Source organism: Amblyomma maculatum, chromosome 8 (assembly GCF_055883805.1).
Source record: "Amblyomma maculatum isolate TAMU_Amacu chromosome 8, ASM5588380v1, whole genome shotgun sequence".
NCBI classification, from domain to species: domain Eukaryota; kingdom Metazoa; phylum Arthropoda; class Arachnida; order Ixodida; family Ixodidae; genus Amblyomma; species Amblyomma maculatum.
The window spans coordinates 64,539,542-64,556,581 of record NC_139351.1 but is presented as its reverse complement, the minus strand read 5'-3'; the positions used below and the strand labels follow the sequence as shown (position 1 = coordinate 64,556,581).

Sequence of the window (17,040 nt, the reverse complement as noted above, 5' to 3'; positions counted from 1 at the left end):
CGTCCCAGTTGGGAGTGAGGAAACCAACTGGGCTTCCCACTTGGGAGTGAAGAAACCAGTTGGGTTGGACAGTACCCATTGAACAAACCATTTGGGATTGGCAGAACCAATTTAATCTGACTGGTCTTCCCAATTGGACCCATTGATTTTTTTTAGACTGGGGACCCCTTCACTAAAGCATCTCCCTTAGTGCATGTATAGCTTCTAGATGTTGAGCTCCACATCCCTTATCATTGCCATGCATCTGATTTCAGACCTTTCTTTTGTGGAGCAAAGGTCACTCGTTACTTCTCATTTTGCTGCTTTTTTTTGCTTAACTTAGTTGTGAAAATCATTAGAAGTGTCATTGGGAGGAAAGGAAACCCGGCATCCCTCAAAATGTGGCAACGTAAAATCTTTGGCAGGTAACATGGTCAAGCTTTGAATGGTTGCCAAGGTGTGTGATGTCACGAGAGGCCATGCGACATGGCTCAGTTTGCAGGTGCTTTAAGTGGTGGTGGTAGGTTGCATCCGTAGTCTGCTGCGAGTGTTAAAAAAGTGACAGGGGAGCATTGAGGACTGCACCGCAAGAAATCTACTGCAGCAACAATACTTCTATTACTATAGCATATTCCACTTTTATGGCGCTTGAAGCGCCCCAATTTTTTTTACTTAGTTTAAATATTTTAGGGGTTAACGTAATTTTCTTCTCGTAACGCTGCTTCTGTAACCCCCCCCTCCTTTTGCGCACTGAGCTGAATTGGCTGCGCAGTCTTATTACAGCTGCTGTGCCAACGCTGTGAGACCACGTGCTGACGTGAGTGTTATGTATGCTGGAAGCTTAGTGTCGATGTCTCATACTGGTTTTCTGCGTGACACTGCTGTGATGTGGAGAAGCCAGTACACCTGCCCAAAGGCTAGTGGTGGTGCCCACCTGAGATTCTTTTATGCCGATCGTTTTTCAGTAATCAGTTGTGCCTTGATTTTAATGTGAGATTATTCAAAAGATTTAGGCCTCCAATGATAGGGGGCAGCCTCTTCCAATGTGCTGCTTGCTCCCTTGCCCTAGATGCGAAGTAGGCTAGGCCTAGCAATTACTTGAGAGTACTGCAGTTGGGGTATCAAATACGTCACTGCAAGATGTATATCACAGATAACCTTACCTATTGCTATATTTTACGCATCAAAATATTTTGAGACTCGCATCAAGTTCGATATGTCTGGGATCGGTTGCATTATATTATATGTCTGTGGTCCTTTCCTATTTCACGTCCTTGTTTTATTTTCCAGATGAGCCGGTCAAACAAGCTGAGCCGGTCAAGCCAGCTGAGCCAGTCGAGCCAGTCAGTAAATCACCAGAAAGTCAGGGCAGCGTGGCAAATGGTACCACTGAAGTTGATGATGAGGACACAGACATGGTACAAGAAGAAGTGGACGCCATCGTTGGTCTCAAGGACAAGCGGCCCGCTCACTCGGGCACAGCCTTAACAAAGCCTGCCTCCACAGCCGAAGCAACTGCTTCTGATTCTAAATGTGTGGACGACAAGGCACCAGTGGAGCCAGCTGAGGAGGAGAAGGAAAATCAGGAGAAAAAGGCAGGTGTTGCAGATGAAGTGGATGAAAAAGTGTCTAAAGGGGATACTGAACAACTGCCGAAAAAAAAGGAGCTCTGCGAACAGAATCTCTCGGGATCATCGACCGACAAAGGGCATTCGTCAAGTAAGCATGCATCCTCCAAGCATTCATCATCAAAGGGCTCATCCAGCAAAACCTCATCGTCCAAGCATTCATCATCGAAGCACTCATCGAAGGAAGCTTCCTCCAAAGATTCATCATCAAGGGAATCATCTACTAAGAAGTCATCTAAGGGAACATCTAGGGAGTCTTCATCCAAAGGATCATCCAAGGAATCCTCCAAGGAGTCTTCCAAGGAGCACTCATCCAAAGGATCTCTTAAGGATTCTTCCTCAAAGGACTCCTTGTCCAAGAATACCTCATCCAAGGACTCTCCGTCTCAAAAGTGCCCATGTGAAAGGTTACCTGAGGATTCGTCAACGAAAGAGTCTTCTGATGAGCCATCATCGAAGGTGTCTTCATTGAAAGGTTCATCTAAGGATTCTCCTTCAAAGGACTCCTTGTCTAAGGGCTCTCCACCTAAAGATTCTTCAGAAGATTCCTTACCCAAGGAAGCGTCCAAGCCGCCATCTAAAGAGTCGTCTACAAAGCACACTTCATCAAGCCATACATCTTCAAAGCACTCATCCTCAAAGCATTCGTCATCAAGACATTCCTCATCAAAACGGTCACCCTCTCGGCATTCATCTTCAAAACAATCGTCCAGTCATTCTGCTAAACACTCATCTTCGAACCACAGCTCTTCAAAGCACTCGTCTTCGAACAACTCTTCGTCAAAGCTCTCATCTTCGAATCACTCTTCTTCAAAGCACTCATCTTCTAAGCCTTCATCTTCGAATAACTCTTCCTCTAAGCATTCATCTTCGAAGCATTCGTCCTCAAAGCACTCATCTTCGAAACATTCATCATCAAAGCATGCATCAGAAGGCTCATCTTCGAGCCATTCATCAAAGAAGACTTCAGGACGTTCGTCCTCCGAGAAGAAAAAAGAGGCAGGTTCCGAATCTAGTCACCACAGAACGACCAAACGGTCGTCTGACCGGAGCAGTAGCTCGCCGCACAGGAAGGAGGCCAAAGTGAAGGAGGCTGACGGAAGAGGAGCAAAGCGCACAGCCAGTGAGTCGGAAGCCTCATCAGACAGCTCCTCTAGCCAGGGAAGGACTTCAGATGGAGGGAACAAGAGCAATGGCCCGAAAATTGAAGCCGAGGTGGAGGCGCCCTCATTTGAGCTTGAGTGGGAGCTCGACTCTGATGACGAGGAAGAGGATCCTGTGGCGGAGTGCCTGCGGATATTCAACGAGGCTTCTCAGCCGAGCGCTGGGCCAGTGGCGGCAACCCAGGTGTGTTATCTTTGGGCAGTTTTTGTCATTTGTCCTGTTGTGGTTAGCACTGTGGCTCTTCGGGAAACTTACGAACATTTTCTTTCTTGAGAACAGGATGATGGGCTTGGGACCTGAAAACTATTTCAGTTCAGTCGAACCCGGATATATCGAACTCGAAGGGGATCGCGAAATAGTTTGATATATCGATAATTCGATGTACAGAAATCGGCTTGAGACGCCACTTGCAATTGTGAAAAATGATACTGTATTTGTCGCGTAGTCAACCAACTCGCATAATGAACCCACCTCCTACTTTTGCCCTCACGAATTTAAACAAAAATAAAAAAGCATACGGTGGCACTTTTCTCCATTTCGACCGTCGCATACAGCTCATTTATTGGCAGCGCGCCAAGATGCTACGCAGCGAGACAGTGTTATACACTGTAGCAGTGATAATGTCGCTGTTTGTTTATATTTTGACTATACTTTTGATAGATCCTGCGGTGGCAGGGGGCGAACTTGGCAAAGTGCCCATGATGGCTTGATTGCACAAGCCTGGTTCGATTTATCACGCCGCGCTTGGGGTGGGTGTAGTCTATTGCCACAAAATCATTAGAAAGCGTGATAGCCGCAATTGCCGTTTGAAGCAAACAATGCTAAAAGTCGGTGTCATGATCGCAGCTGACCGTGTGCTATTGTTGATTTTCATAGTTGTAAGAATAGACGACTCTCGCAAAACAAAAAAAAGAACCTGCGCCGCACGTTCAGCACAAGTAAGGATGACTCTCGCAAAATAAAAAAAAAAAAATTGGTGTTTCTTAACGTCCGCAGCCGCCATAGCATACGCTATGCCGCACGTTCAGCAAGATGGCAAAAATGAATGACTCCTGCAAAAAAAGAAAAAAAAAAGCCGCTGTCAGTCGCCACGCGCAGAGCATTCACGACACACAGTGGAGAAAGCGTCTGCCACGGGCTGAGCTGGCTCGTCCGCGCATGCATAGTGCGTGCTGTTGCGAACGAAGGCCGGGAAAGGGAGAGGAAGGGGAGAGATAAAGATCGGCAGAAGAGTGTGCACACGCTTGCGTTTCGCTTTATCGTGGTTTTCCGCTCTCCCAAACACCACGGCTGCATTGATTTCTTCCCTCTCGTTCTTCACGCACATGGCTAGCAAACGTCACGTGCTGGCGTGCGGTAGCGATCACCACAGATGTGCGCGCCCTAGACCAGCCGTCACCGAACTGTGCCCTCTCATTCCTTCCGTGCGTGGCTTGAAAACGTCACGCGGCAAGCAGCAGAGGGTGATGCGATCGTCTTTGGGGAAGGTGCACTGTCCAATGCGTGATGTGGAGTTCGATATATCGAACGACCGGTGAAATTGACTTCGAGGTATGACAATTTAAGGGCATATTTCGTGAGTTCGATATAACCAAAATTCGAAATATCCGGGTTTGACTTATTTTGTTTGGAGAAATAGCAGTGTGAGTGTGAGCAACATAAGTTTCTGTGGGAAGGGAAGATCAGGGGAGGTTTGCATAGAATAGGAGTGCGGCCACATCAGGGAAAAAGTCCACTTTGGTGGCTTAGTGGCCGTGATTTGCTGTGGTACGAGACCAAAGTATGGAACTAAACCCCAGCCGCGGGTACCGCATCTCACTGAGCATAAATTAATAATAATAATAAAAAATAACACTTGCGTGCTGTGCTTTTTCAAGCCATGTTAAGTAACACCAGATTGTTGAATTTAGTTTAGAGTCCTCCAATGTGGCATTGCTCATTACCTACACACAGCTTCAGGATGCTAAGCCTCGCAAACTTTCAAACCATCACATATGGGACGACATTTTGTTAGGCAACATTTCAACGAGGGACATTTTTTTTTTTTAAGAATGTCTCTTATTTGGTCTTTTCAGGATGTTGCTTAGTGTACCGAGGCTTTCCCTCAACCTTTGTTCACTTTGCTTAGTCTTTTCAAGAATACCTCATTCCTGCCCCTCTCTCACCAAATATGGGACAGGTTTTCTAGCCCTATCACTGGAAAACTCTAGGTGCGCTGGAAGACAGGGGAGAAAGGCAGATAATTCATTATTATGTTCGTCTTATAGGCCAGTATCGTTATTGTGTGCATGTTCTAAGGCTCTTGAATATATTTGCAGCCATATTTCGGCATTTTTGGAAACTAAGAACGTAATCGACAGCAGGCAACACGAGTTTTGAAAAGGACTTTCAAGGATCAAAAGATCACAAGGACTTTCAACCAAAACAGCGCTCCTAGGGCTATAATTCACGACTTCTCTGAAACGATTAGTGTTCAAAGCCAAACTGACATATTCTTTGATTAAAAAAAAAAAAAATGCGTTTGATCGTGTCCCACACTCTAGACTTCTTTCAAAACTTAGCCTCCGTCAAAAAAATGCCGCTTGCTTCTTGTGCGGATCAAAGCTTAGCTTTCTGGTTGATGCCAGTGTGTCCGAATTGATTATGTGTGCTCCACAGAATGCAGCACCTGTTCTTGGCCGTTCGTTATTTTTAATATTTATTAACGACATAGTTGACAGGGTCAGCCACGGGGAAGCTTTTGAGCCTTGTGATGGGGCGTTTTGCGACGCCCACAGTGTTTAAAACTTGTAGGTGTTGAGGCTGTCCTTCACCTTGATGACCTGTGTGGCTTCATGGGTGCTGCAAGTGTCCGACTATATAGAGTGCTGCTGAGAAGCAGGTACTGTGGTGAGCAACCCTGAGCACGGCAAGATGTAGGTGCACATGCACGTGCAGAAACAGACTGTTTTTATTGCTCTCACTCTCCCGAGTGCAAGGATACACACACAAAACAGACGTGCTGTGGTTGGGACAGCTGGCCTTTTTTTTTTTTTTTTTTTTTCTGAGATTGGTGCTGATGGGAAGCTTGCACATTCATCTGGTCTTTTTTTTTTGTATCAGAAAGGCACCAGAAATTTTTCTCGCAGCCTATATGAAACCGCACAATAAATGGTTGCTGTATAAAAAAAATATAGAATGCAGGGACACTGTGCGATGGATCTGTCACGTGCCTCCCTCCTCCTTTGTTTTCAGGAGCGGGTGCAGCTGAAAAGGGCTGCAGAGTCGACGGTGGAGCCCGCTGTACCGGCCAAGAAACGAGTTGCCCACAATCCAGAGCTGGCTCGGGTGAGGCCACTGTTGCGTTGCAATGCCGTGAAGTGAAGTGGTGCGAGCTCCAGAACCTGAGCTTGAAATGGGGGAGATCAGCGTTGCAGACGCAACATAGGAAAGGGTACACCAGCATAGAACACTGAAATAATGCTAGAACAATTGCTAGATGAGTAACAAAGTGAAGAAATCACAGCTCCATAGAGTGGATCAGATTAATTTGGTTTGGTTTGTGGGGTTTTAATGTCTCAAAGCAACTACAGGGAGGATCTACTCAGATATCTATTCTAGAGTGGACCTATTCAAATTTGAATAGAGTGGATCTATTCAAATGAATGCGGCTAAAGCTGAGCGTGTTCTCTTGTTCAGGAATGTGGTTGTCTCCTGTGTGTAAGATCTTCCACAGTCTTTCGGTCAGACGCAGGCGCTTGTCTCTTCTTTTGAGCGCATTAACAAATAATTAAGTATTTACAGCACAAGTTCCATAATGTTCACATTTGTACAACAAATAATTATGCAGTGGCAAGTGCAATATCAGCCAAGGCAGCGTAAGAGGAAGGATACCCTAAAATATCAAGCAAGTGCCCCCCCCCCCTCTCGTGTGCCAAAATTATCAGAAAAGTGGAGGGTGGCCGCTTTCCCAGAATGACACCAGTATTCAATGTGGCGATGACAGAATTTTTTGCCAGAAAAAAATTTAAAATATCGAGTGCAGTGCACACGGATGCCGAGGGACAACTTAAACTTAGACAGGCTGCCGGTGTCGATCCCATTGATGCAAACTGATCGACACCTGCTACTGATGTTTTTCCTCGGTGTGCTATTTAAATGTGCTAGAAATTGTCTTATCTCATTTCTGTGCCAGGTCTTGCCTAGGCACACGCGCTTCAGGTGTCTCGCTCACGGTGGTCATCTGATGCCAACGGTCAGCTTTTGAGCATGTGCGCTTTTGGGTGAGGGCGGTGGAGTATGGGTGCCGTTTTTGTTTGAGGTGTTTTTGAGAGTTGAGACTGGATTGGATTCTTGGACTGGATGAGGCTGGCAGTGTTGCCTGGGGCATGCTAAGGGTATGGAGAGTGGAGATTAGGGGTAGGAAACTCTCGCTAGTTTTGGTTTTGAACTACTTCAGTGCACCCAGTGACTGAACGAAATTGATGTGCATCAGGGAATGACTCTCTGTGCACATATACGGTGCAATAAGATTGGATGGTGGCTGAGAGTTCTACGGCGCTGTCATCGGTAAGTACTCTCTTTTCACCGGTGGTGCTTCGAATTGCGCATGGCGATGCGCAGTTTTTTTTTACAACGCTTCAGTGTGCTTTCCTCCAGCTGCTATGAAAGAAATAGGTGCTAGTTTCTTAATTGGGGGACAGTAAGCTTTTATGGACGTTTCCTTCCACTGGGGAGGTGCGGCACTAGAGGAGGAGGAGGAGGGGGGGGGGGGGGGGCTTTCTTGGAACAGCGCCGAAACGTGAAATCAGCAGTGAAGTTAGGAGGTGTGCGTGTATGAGTGGGGGCACTTGTTAGATCTTCTGCGGTACTGTACAACCGAAAAACCTTCAACATTGCAAGGCCATTTAATGCAGTTGCATTCTGGTAACAGCCTCATCTGTTCAAAAGATCACAAGTATGTTGACTGTGTTATTCTTCCACTTTTTTGCTTGTTTGTTTCGTGTCCAAATTTTTTGCACCCCAATCATGCACGGTCACTGTCAATACAAAAGGATTCACTTCCCCATTGGGCATCCATAAGTAATGTGACTGTCATGGGAAAAAGTGCCACTGAAAGATTGTGGGACCAACGGGGGCAGCTCAGTGGATAGGTTTTGTTCATCCATCTTGCAGACATGAACTTTGGCAGAGAGCTGGTAAAAAGTAGAGTGATCACCGTTATACTGATCCAGAGTGTTCACAGGGTCACCAGCACACCTTGTGGCCCCCAAATTTTGTTGCAAAAAAAAAATAAATAAAAAGCTGCTCATCAGGTTGTGCCATCCCACAATGCCTCCGCGTGTTCTGACGTGCAGCGCCCAGCACCAGCACCGCGAGGCCTGTTGGCACATGTGTCTGCGGCACAGGCCATGCACAACCGATTTGCCCAGCTACAGCAGCGCTACCAGTCGGGACAGGTGAGTTCTTGGCTCCCCCCTTCCTTTTTTTTTTTTTTTTTCAATTTTCTTGCAAACCACAGTTCTACTAGTTCCCCCAACTTATCTACCAGCAAAGTAGTCGTGAGCAGGCGTGCAATTAATAACTACTAACCGCAGTCCAAACTAGAATTCCAAACCACTTGGTTTTGGCTACTTGGCTTACCGAGAAGAAAGAGAATGAGCCTTAAGGATCACACTTTTCAGGTGCTTATTTGAATGGAGCACTATTTTTTTTAATTTTTACGCCTAAAAATCTCACCGATAAGTTTGCTTGTGCTCAAAACAAAGAAATGGGCATGAATGAGGTTCCTGCACTATTTGTTACTCGTTTCATTCCAATTAGCACTGCTCCATATCTGTGTCATCTGCTTTTGATTTTCTTTGTTTTTGTTCCATTTTAAAAGTATTACGATGGCATGTTTGTTTTGCTTCAGCTGTGTCAAAGTTTGAAGCATTTTACTAAACTATAACAGCAATAATAAACTCCCTCTACCCCCAAGTAGTCCACGCTTTTGACATTAACTCTATGGAAGCCAGCCGCTGTGAAAAGTTGTAAGCCTGAAAGCATTCATGGCTATGCTGTAGGTATTTCTGTATTCTGATTATTGGAGTGCATCTATGGTAATCAATTCATAATTAACTGAAGAGTGTTTTAGATTCTTCTAAGGAAGCTGAGCTGCTATTTTTTCTTCTGTCGATTCAGGCTGATTTCAATTTTGTGCATTTGTGTGCGTGAATGGGCTTTATGATCACAACTTTGTTTGGCAGTGCATCTGAGTGATATACAGATTCCAGAGATAAACAATACATGACTGCTTTCGATCGAAGCAGGGATGCACACAAAGAGGACGGAGAGGGGTTTATGGAAAAAAAGAAACAAGAGCAAAAGTGCCAGGAAATGATATGTCATTGCTTGAAAAGGGCCTTTGAGCCCAGAGCAGTCAGCAAGTTATGTCAGTGTTAGCAACGATTTCCTAGACCTTGCTACGAAATGGTGTTTGTTCAGTTTTGTAAGGCGCGAGCATCCATGTTGCAGGGGCGGGTGGCGCCGGTGGCCAATGCGCCTCTGCTGGCAGCGGCGCGCCGCACTGCCCTGGCCCAGCTTCCCCAGGGCACCAAGACCGGAGCCCACGTGGTGGCCACGCAGCCCAAGGGGCAGCCACGGGTGGCCCATGTACCAGCTGTGGTGAGTGCACTCCCTTGTGGTTCCCTAGTATGGCCGCATCCAGATATCCTGCCGAAACCTTAGAGGGTACATCGTTTCTCCAGTTTTGTTCACACACTAGGTGTTGCATTTTGGCAGCAAAACATGACTTTAGTGTCTTGTTCAGAAAAGGTTCCGACATTTCAGAAGTACAATCCGGTGTCGGCATGCATGACGCTGGCAGGTGGTAGCTATTACCTGGCATGGCCGAGCACTGATTCTTCGACGATTTTTCGACTTAATGAGATCATGTGATATGAGAAAGTCGGGAAAAGCTGCCAGCTCTATTTGCTTATTTGAGGTGGGAAGGTGGAATAAGAATCAACCTTCCAGTGGTCTTGGATGCCAAGTCAGGCATGCTGTCCCGAGGCCATGCAGGCTCAATCGTATGGCTTGGTTAAAGCGGGGCTTTGTATGTAAGGTGGTACTCTATTGCGTTATTGAAAGTTGGAACTAATTTCAATAATTTTTTTGTCCCCTTTTTGTACACTAGTGTATGTACTTATTATGCATGTTGATTGCATTGCTTCAAGTGCTGCTAGGTTTTTAAAAGAATTCTACCGCCGGTTGGAATGCATGTGAATCTGCTTGCTTTTTTTTTCTTTCTTTTTTTTTTTTCTTGTTTGCCGTAAGATGTGCTGGCGTTTGCGGCCACCTTACTGAGAATTACTGAAATGGAAGGAACTCGTATGAATCCTTATTGTACTAGATTAGCGGCACGGATCTCAATACATGGCAAGAGAGAGCTTTGATATCATGCTCCTGCACCCTAAGAAGTCGACAAATCTCCCCTAGGTGGGTCTCTGCAGAATATTCAAGGGCAAAAAGGTCAGGCACTAGTTGAGTGAAACTTTGCTTCGGATAAAAATCCGGGGTGGCAATAGTGCCAAGTTTGACCACAAATAAAAGGGGGACTAAGAAATTTTTTGGTTGTTTTCATGATTTGCAACAAAGTTTGCTGCTCAGAGGAAAACAGGGGCATATCCAATCCATATCCTGAAAGGGTCCTCTCGTGTCACGTGCAGGTGTTGTCCAAGCGACCTACCATCCCAGCAGAATATGGCAGCCGGGTCCCGACGGTTGTCCGCCAGCGCTACCTCGACCTCTTCCTGAACGAATGTGCCAAGTGCTGCAGTACTGAGGACGAGGCCATCCAAAAGGTGCGTTGATCGTTGTTCCACTGATGGCTCTAGTCTGGCTGCAGTGTTCTTGCCCTGACAAGTGGCCAAACGGTAATAGCTTCAGCCTTGGCGGGAGTGACTGTAATCTTGTGGCATTGACTCGCTTAAATGTCTTTCAGCTGCATCGATCTCAGCTGTATATCATGGGTGTTGCTTTTTGATAATGGTACTACGTTTGCTGGTTTATATTTCTCTTAAAGGGATGCTGAGGAGAACTCGGCATTCTCCAGCATGTATTCCATGTCTCACAACTTGAATTGTGCACCGTAAATATTTGCCTGGCAGATAGTGTCGAGTTTAGCAAGAACTATGCACGAATGCGCGAAGTCTGAATGGATGTGACACTGAGGGGCTAACATTCGAGAATATGGCTCTGGAACTGATGTGGCAGCATCCCACGCTTTGCATAATCACTGTTTTTGCCCCAGTTGCAACAAGGGTACGGGATTTTGCCCATGAGATAATTATTTATAAGCAACTTGATTTTTTCTGCTTTTACATCAGTTTTCTGCTGAAGCGTAGCTACTGGCCTTGACAAACGATTGTGCATGGTGGTACGTTGTCTCTCGCTGGACATCAGACCATTCCATAATACGCACCAATGAAAATGAGGGGAAAACAATTACTGCCACCGGTGTATTAAATCATGGTGTATTAAAATCTTGATAATACAAGTTTCTTGGGATGTGGAAGAATATTCATGGGTCACACCAAATTTGCGTGGTCCAAAAGAAGCCAAGTTGAACATGAAGGTGAAACAAAAAGTTCAGTCAGCACAATTATTTTCAGCCGAAAAAGTTAGTAATACTTATCTGCAGTTTCTTTGGTTCAATTTCTATGACGAGACCAGCCTGAAAAGCGTAAAACTGTGCCACAGGTTCATCGCTTATGCAGCGAGCACTAGCGGTACGGTGCAAAGCATCAAGATTGTTGAGGGTCTCTGCCACTGATAGCAGTGGGTCACCCTTTTCTTCATTGCTGCCAGATGATGATAGTTCATTAATTTTATTAATTAAATCTTCGGTGATCCTCAACCTGCAGGTCATGAGTGACACTGTCATCTCTGGTGGCAAAGTCATAAGCAGAGGTTTGAACTTCCAGTGTCTCCTTGCCTTCAGTGGTCAAATTCTTATCAGACTCTTCGTCATTCGGCGATGCAACCGGTGTAATCGCAAATTAGTTTTTCCAAGCACAGTTCACAATTGCATTTGGGGTCAACGTGCTCCAAGACATGGCCAGAAAATCAAGGGTGTCCAGCAGACTAATCTGCAAATTTTTATTTTTTCGATCAATCTCCTCATGAAGTCGTCTCACTAAAAGCACCTTGTAGTTGTGTTTTGTGTTCCAGTTTATTTTGGTGCCCAATGGGTATCCGTGGCATGCTGTGTTCACAGGCAAGAACATAGCGGTGACGTTGCTAAACCTTGCCTGCTTGAGGTGGGCAGGGCACTAATGAACATAGCTGGGCAGCAAATTAATCTAGTCACCAACAAACAAATTGTGCATTTTTTTGCTTTCTCTACATTGTTCTGGAGGCAAGTCCATGTCTTTCATTGAAGTGGGGAAGCCAGCTTTCGGGCGCCTGTTTGTAATTTCTTAAAGCCAAAAGAAAGTGCAATGTTATCTATCTTTTGTATAGCACCTTGCTGTCCATATTGACACAGGCTGGCATCGTGAGATGTTTGGGCAGGGGGGGATGCCTCCTGTCCGAGATTAGCTGCACGAGCCTGCTTGCCTGTGTGGGTGTTCATGTGTTCATATCATCTGCACCTTCTTGAAAAACTGTTCGTAGAATCCCAATCTTTCTGTAGATCATACAGGACACTTTCAAAATTCATATCATTCTGAAATTCTGATCAGTCGTAAGTGTATCACTTAAAAATGTCAAGAAGTTGGGCACCATATCCTGACATGAGTGTCATGAGGAACTGACGCTACTTCAACATGCTGCAATGCGTGCGTGTAGGTTATGCTTGTCCCTGTGCATAAGCTGCCCTTTCTTGTTTAGAACAAATTTTGACCCGTTCCAAATGATCTTATTTGGAATTAGCCAGTAGCTTTTGTTACTGCATTCCAGTGACGAAGCGGCTACTTCCGCTCAAAACAAAGCTTTTGTAAGGTAGAAACACCAAGAGAGATGAAAGTCAGGTTTTGGTGTGCTACGCATTCTCGCGAAATAACTGAGCCGACATCAGGTGCAGTTTTCTTTGCCAATGTATGAGACTAGGGCAATGCTGCCAATTACTTTCATTTGGGGATTGTGGAATCCCTGTCTATTCAACGTCGTCATCAGTGTCACGAATTCAGGTCAAGCTCCTCCTTTGCAGCAAAAGGATGCCGATTTTTTGCTGAGATCTAAAATTGGATGAGGTATTGTCCTGAGAGTCCTTTTGGCATCTCCTCAGTGGTGACCGCGCTGACACTGTGGCTCGTTACGTGTCTTCTTCGTTGCAGGCACTGTCGGAGGAGAAGCAGACCTACGACCGGAGCTCCAGCAAGACCGTCTACCTCAACGTGGCCGTGACCACGCTCAGACGACTGCGCAAGGAGGCCCAAGAGGGTGGCGGGTCTTCCGCTGACGCTGCCTCCGCTGGACCCAGCACTGGCCCCACACCCAGCCCTTGTCCTGCCCCTCCCCCGCCTGGAAACAGAGTGGTCTCGCATGAGATGCTGCTGCACGGAGCACGTGCGGCGCGCACCAGCTTCAGCATTGAGAAAAACCGTTACCGCAAGCCACCTCAGGAACTGACGGGTAAGCATGACTAGCCCTGCCCCGGCACTTTTCTCTGCTTGTGATTGCTGCACGCGATGACTGCTGTCTGGCTGCTCGCCGTGTAATATGTTTGGCCGCAGTACCATGGCAAGCAGTCCATGACGGTGCTGCCCGCTCTTGGTTTTTGGCTGTGGGGCCAGTGTGGCATCAGTGTCAAACCGTTCTTGAACCTCTAAACTTGGGCCTCTAAACGGCCATAGTGCGATAAGCCTCTAGAATCCACTGCATTTTACGGCACCCTCGCCCCACGAGAGCTTCCGAGACCTTTCCCGGCGTCAACCCACCTTTCCTCTTCGCCTCCTCACCGCGAATAAATCTTTGGCAGCTGTCAGTGACTGAGCAGAGGGGCCGCTCGTAGGCTAGTTCCGCATCTCCACTTGGGTAACGCCGGCACTGATGTTTAGGTATCCGTTTCAAGATTCACGCTATACGCTGTCGCCTATCAAACATCTCTGCTGTGACACTCCTGCTGCCATGACATGGCCTCGTTTGAAGCGGAACATAGCTCAAAGCTTCTGCGGTGCAAGAGTTTTTTTCGTGTTTCTCGAGTATTTGGCAACAAAATCAACCCCTTGTTTAGGTTTAGAGCTAGCGCACTTTTGGAGAAGCAAACATGCTGCCTACCGAAAACTTGCTTTCTTATCAAAGAGCCTTTCAATTATTCCAGCCACAAGTTATAGCACCGAAACTTCAGCGCTACCGGGTTCATTATCCAGGAACGCCACAAATGCCTCAGTTGAATGCATAACTTGTTTTTCACAATACGTTAATTCTACATATGTGCTGTGTGCCTGTATATTCACCGAATTTGTTATTTCAAACGTGAGAAGTCAAAATTTCAAGATCTTGAATAAAGTTATCCGGAAACTATTTGTTTTCTGTATCATCGCTTCAACTGCAGTTATAGCATGATGGTCTGGGCCGGGCTTTAAATCTAAGCGCCGGGTCGGGCCGGGTTCAGGCATTTTCACAGTCGGGCCGGGCCGGGCTCGGGTCTGTAGCGTCAGACCCGAGCCGGGCTTGGGCTCAATATTTCGGCCCGTGCGCACCTCTAAGATTGCGTCACAAAACCTGGCAGTGTTTTACTGTCTGATGCATTCCTGCCACCAGGAAGCCCTGCAGGTTACTTTTCTTGGTAACCGCTAAAAATGTTGAAATTCATAAAGGTATGCTGGTGAAAATAAGCATGAGGGGCAGGCCTGCTTCTATGGCAGGTCTGCAATATGAAGGAACTTTATCAACTGTAGACGATGTTGAGGCTTTCTTGGAGCATGTGGACAAGACAAAAGTCTGCACTGGTGGACCGAACGCTCTGGACTGCCCGCACATAACTTGATATTCAGAAGTGGCGCTACAAAGACTGCTCTATGGTTCTTTACTCGAACTGTTCAGTATGTCACAGGTGTACAGGTTTTTCAAATGTTCCGCTGGTGCACCGGAAATGAACAGAAGAAAGTGCTGGCTTAGGCCTGCAGCTGTGCGTTTATTGCCATCACACCAAAGCAAGGACAAAGTTGTAGCCCTGTGTCTGTTAAATTATGCTCTGTAAAAAGCAAAAAAAAGCAAAAAAAAAAAATAGTGTGCTCAGCTGGCAGTAGTGAAAGTATGTGTTGCAGCAGCCAAGCTAGCTAACCGGTACTACACAGAGGAATGGCTTCTAATGTGTTTGCTGTTGCATATAAGCAGCCGATCTGCATATTCCTTTCTCCAAGACAATAAAGTGCTCCCCCTTCCCTGTGGCGACAGTGTGCAAGTGCTCAAGCATGATCGGATTTAAGTGTTGGTTTTTACACAAGGTTTTTCTAGCACCGACTGAAAAGATTGCCACCAAGGACAGGTTCCAGTGCCGTGGGATACTTTTATTGATGAAATGTGCTTTCGAAAAGCAATCTGTGTGCATTCAGAGTCTATGACCTACAGTGAGTTTATCGATTATGGGGATTCTTTCAAGGCTCATAATGACCTTGCAGACCGCAGACTTTCATTTATGTTTCGGTTATTTGGTGACAGGTGCTCTCATTTGCATTTCGGGAACATAGCGCAAATAAGACGAGGGCAAAAGAAGGGAAAGAAGAAGCACTTGTATCTGTCCTTTCCTTCTTTTGGCCTCATTTTATTTTGCATAATGTTCCCAAAATTCAAATGCACCAATTCGACCAGTTTAGCATCGTGGTAAGTCGCAGTATTCTCAAGTAAAGATCTCGGCACGTTGCACAGTAAGGGATCATTCAGTATGTTGCACAGGTCTCCACTGGCCTCTCCAGCCATGCTGGCCACGCCCTACAGCTGAATTGTGGTCGCTTCACTAGCATTCTCGAGGAGCACGTCAGCCGCGTTTGTGAGAAATGTGGGATACCAGACGCGTTAGGTACAGAAGAAGTGTTTCTACTGAAAGATGTCTCCAGCAATTGGCTCTCGGGGCAGACGGTATGCACATGCAGCGCGCGGTGCTGACGCAAACAGGCGTGAGCACAGCGCATGACGGCCGCCAGCTCGCGCTTTCATCCCGCCTCGGAGGTGGAAGTGGCCTACTAGTTTTAGAACAAGTGGACGACCATGTCGCTACCGCAATTGCTGGGGCGAATGTGAGCTGCTCTTCTCGCTGCCCGTGAAATTTCCAACCAAGCACATCGGCGAGAGACGGGGAACAACCACAGAATGTAGTGCAAATCAATACTTCGGCAATCTTCCTCGCTCTCTATATGTGTGCATGAAAAAAAATTTTTTTTTCTGTCCCAAAATTGCACCTCATATTGTATATGGATTTGTATTATGCGTGAGTTTTTACGGTAATAATCTTTTCGACATTCTGGCTGGAACTCATGGACCGGACTTGGAAGGAGGGCGTCACCATTGGTAGCAAAGATTTAAAGGTCTTCGCTTCGTTGCTGCATTGGCTAAATAACTGGGAAAAGTGGTATGAGGAAAAATATCTCAGGCTAGTTTTCTTGCCAATCCAACCGCTGAGGGTCTTCGTGTGAATTTTTTTGTCTGTATAGGAATTATTTAGGTACCTGCTGAAGGAGTGTGGCTTCAAATATGTCTTAACAGAAAAATTTAACCAAAGCGTGCTGGAATGCCTCTTTGGCAAGCAGGAGGTCAACATCACCATCTGTCTATGCCCACATTTTTGTTAATTTACAGTATGTTGTCACCTTATAGTGTGATTAAGCTCCCTAAATTTGGATATTGTCTAGTTGAAAATGTTAAATCTTAGCAGCTTGCTTTTGATGACAATGCCAAGTTTGAAGAACATATTCAGCTGTGGAGAAAGAAGCTGACTGCCTGGTTGCTGCTGAGGCTGAAGTTGATCATGTCTTTGACTAGTTGTATGAAGCACCAGCAGCCGTTGACTGCATAATTAATTTTCAAGTACAGTCGAACCTCGTTATAACGAACACGGATACAGCGAATGATCGGATATAACGAAGTAAAAGCAAAGTTTGGTTGGCTGTGCTTTATTTCTATGGGAGTTCTATCTGTATAACGAAATGAAAAACTGAAAATTTGACACTAAATCGGTTATAACGAAGCATATTTCGTATTCACACGACTCAAAATCCGCAAAGAAGCAAAAAAAAAAAAAAAATTTCAAAACGCTAAATTTCGGTTTTATCAATCGCCTCCACCTAAAATGTGTTTGAATCACCCG

The 17,040-nt window shown here is 46.0% G+C and overlaps 1 protein-coding gene across 1 annotated transcript in view; it reads left to right on the top strand.

Annotated features, from left to right (window-relative positions):
* The window catches only part of LOC146181300 (uncharacterized), a 65,065-nt gene that overhangs the window by 17,816 nt on the left and 30,209 nt on the right, over positions 1 to 17,040 (top strand). The window contains exons 4-9 of the mRNA XM_084576351.1: positions 1,270 to 2,954; positions 6,006 to 6,098; positions 8,108 to 8,209; positions 9,267 to 9,416; positions 10,460 to 10,594; positions 13,070 to 13,367. Coding sequence (XP_084432477.1) covers positions 1,270 to 2,954; positions 6,006 to 6,098; positions 8,108 to 8,209; positions 9,267 to 9,416; positions 10,460 to 10,594; positions 13,070 to 13,367 — 2,463 coding nt within the window. The remainder of the gene's footprint in view (positions 1 to 1,269; positions 2,955 to 6,005; positions 6,099 to 8,107; positions 8,210 to 9,266; positions 9,417 to 10,459; positions 10,595 to 13,069; positions 13,368 to 17,040) is intronic.